Raw genomic sequence first — 446 nt, 5'->3', positions numbered from 1 at the left:
CCACCGGAGGCAAAGCCCCCAGGAAGCAGCTGGCCACCAAGGCTGCCCGTAAGAGCGCCCCGGCCACCGGCGGAGTCAAGAAGCCTCACCGTTACAGGCCCGGTACCGTGGCTCTCAGAGAGATCCGCCGCTACCAGAAGTCCACCGAGCTGCTCATCCGCAAGCTGCCCTTCCAGCGCCTGGTCCGGGAGATCGCTCAGGACTTCAAAACCGACCTGCGCTTCCAGAGCTCCGCCGTCATGGCTCTGCAGGAGGCCAGCGAGGCTTACCTGGTCGGCCTCTTCGAGGACACCAACCTGTGCGCCATCCACGCCAAGAGGGTCACCATCATGCCCAAAGACATCCAGCTGGCCCGCCGCATCCGCGGGGAGAGGGCTTAAACCCGCCTGACTACACTCCAAACACAACGGCTCTTTTAAGAGCCACACACCTGTTTCATAAGAGCT

The 446-nt window shown here is 62.8% G+C and overlaps 1 protein-coding gene across 1 annotated transcript; it reads left to right on the top strand.

Moving 5' to 3' along the window:
• Positions 1 to 5: 5 nt before the first annotated feature.
• LOC111661033 (histone H3-like) lies at positions 6 to 431 on the top strand (the record flags this gene model as incomplete). Its single annotated transcript, XM_023414500.2, has 1 exon — positions 6 to 431. A coding segment is annotated over one exon (375 nt), but the record flags the coding sequence as incomplete, so codon positions are not given.
• Positions 432 to 446: the final 15 nt, after the last annotated feature.

Source organism: Seriola lalandi, unplaced genomic scaffold (assembly GCF_002814215.2).
Source record: "Seriola lalandi dorsalis isolate HSWRI2012SDOR001 ecotype SW California unplaced genomic scaffold, Sedor1 jcf7180001994303, whole genome shotgun sequence".
Lineage (NCBI taxonomy): Eukaryota > Metazoa > Chordata > Actinopteri > Carangiformes > Carangidae > Seriola > Seriola lalandi.
The sequence above is the reverse complement of the archived record's forward strand: the minus strand, read 5'-3'. Positions and strand labels throughout refer to the sequence as shown.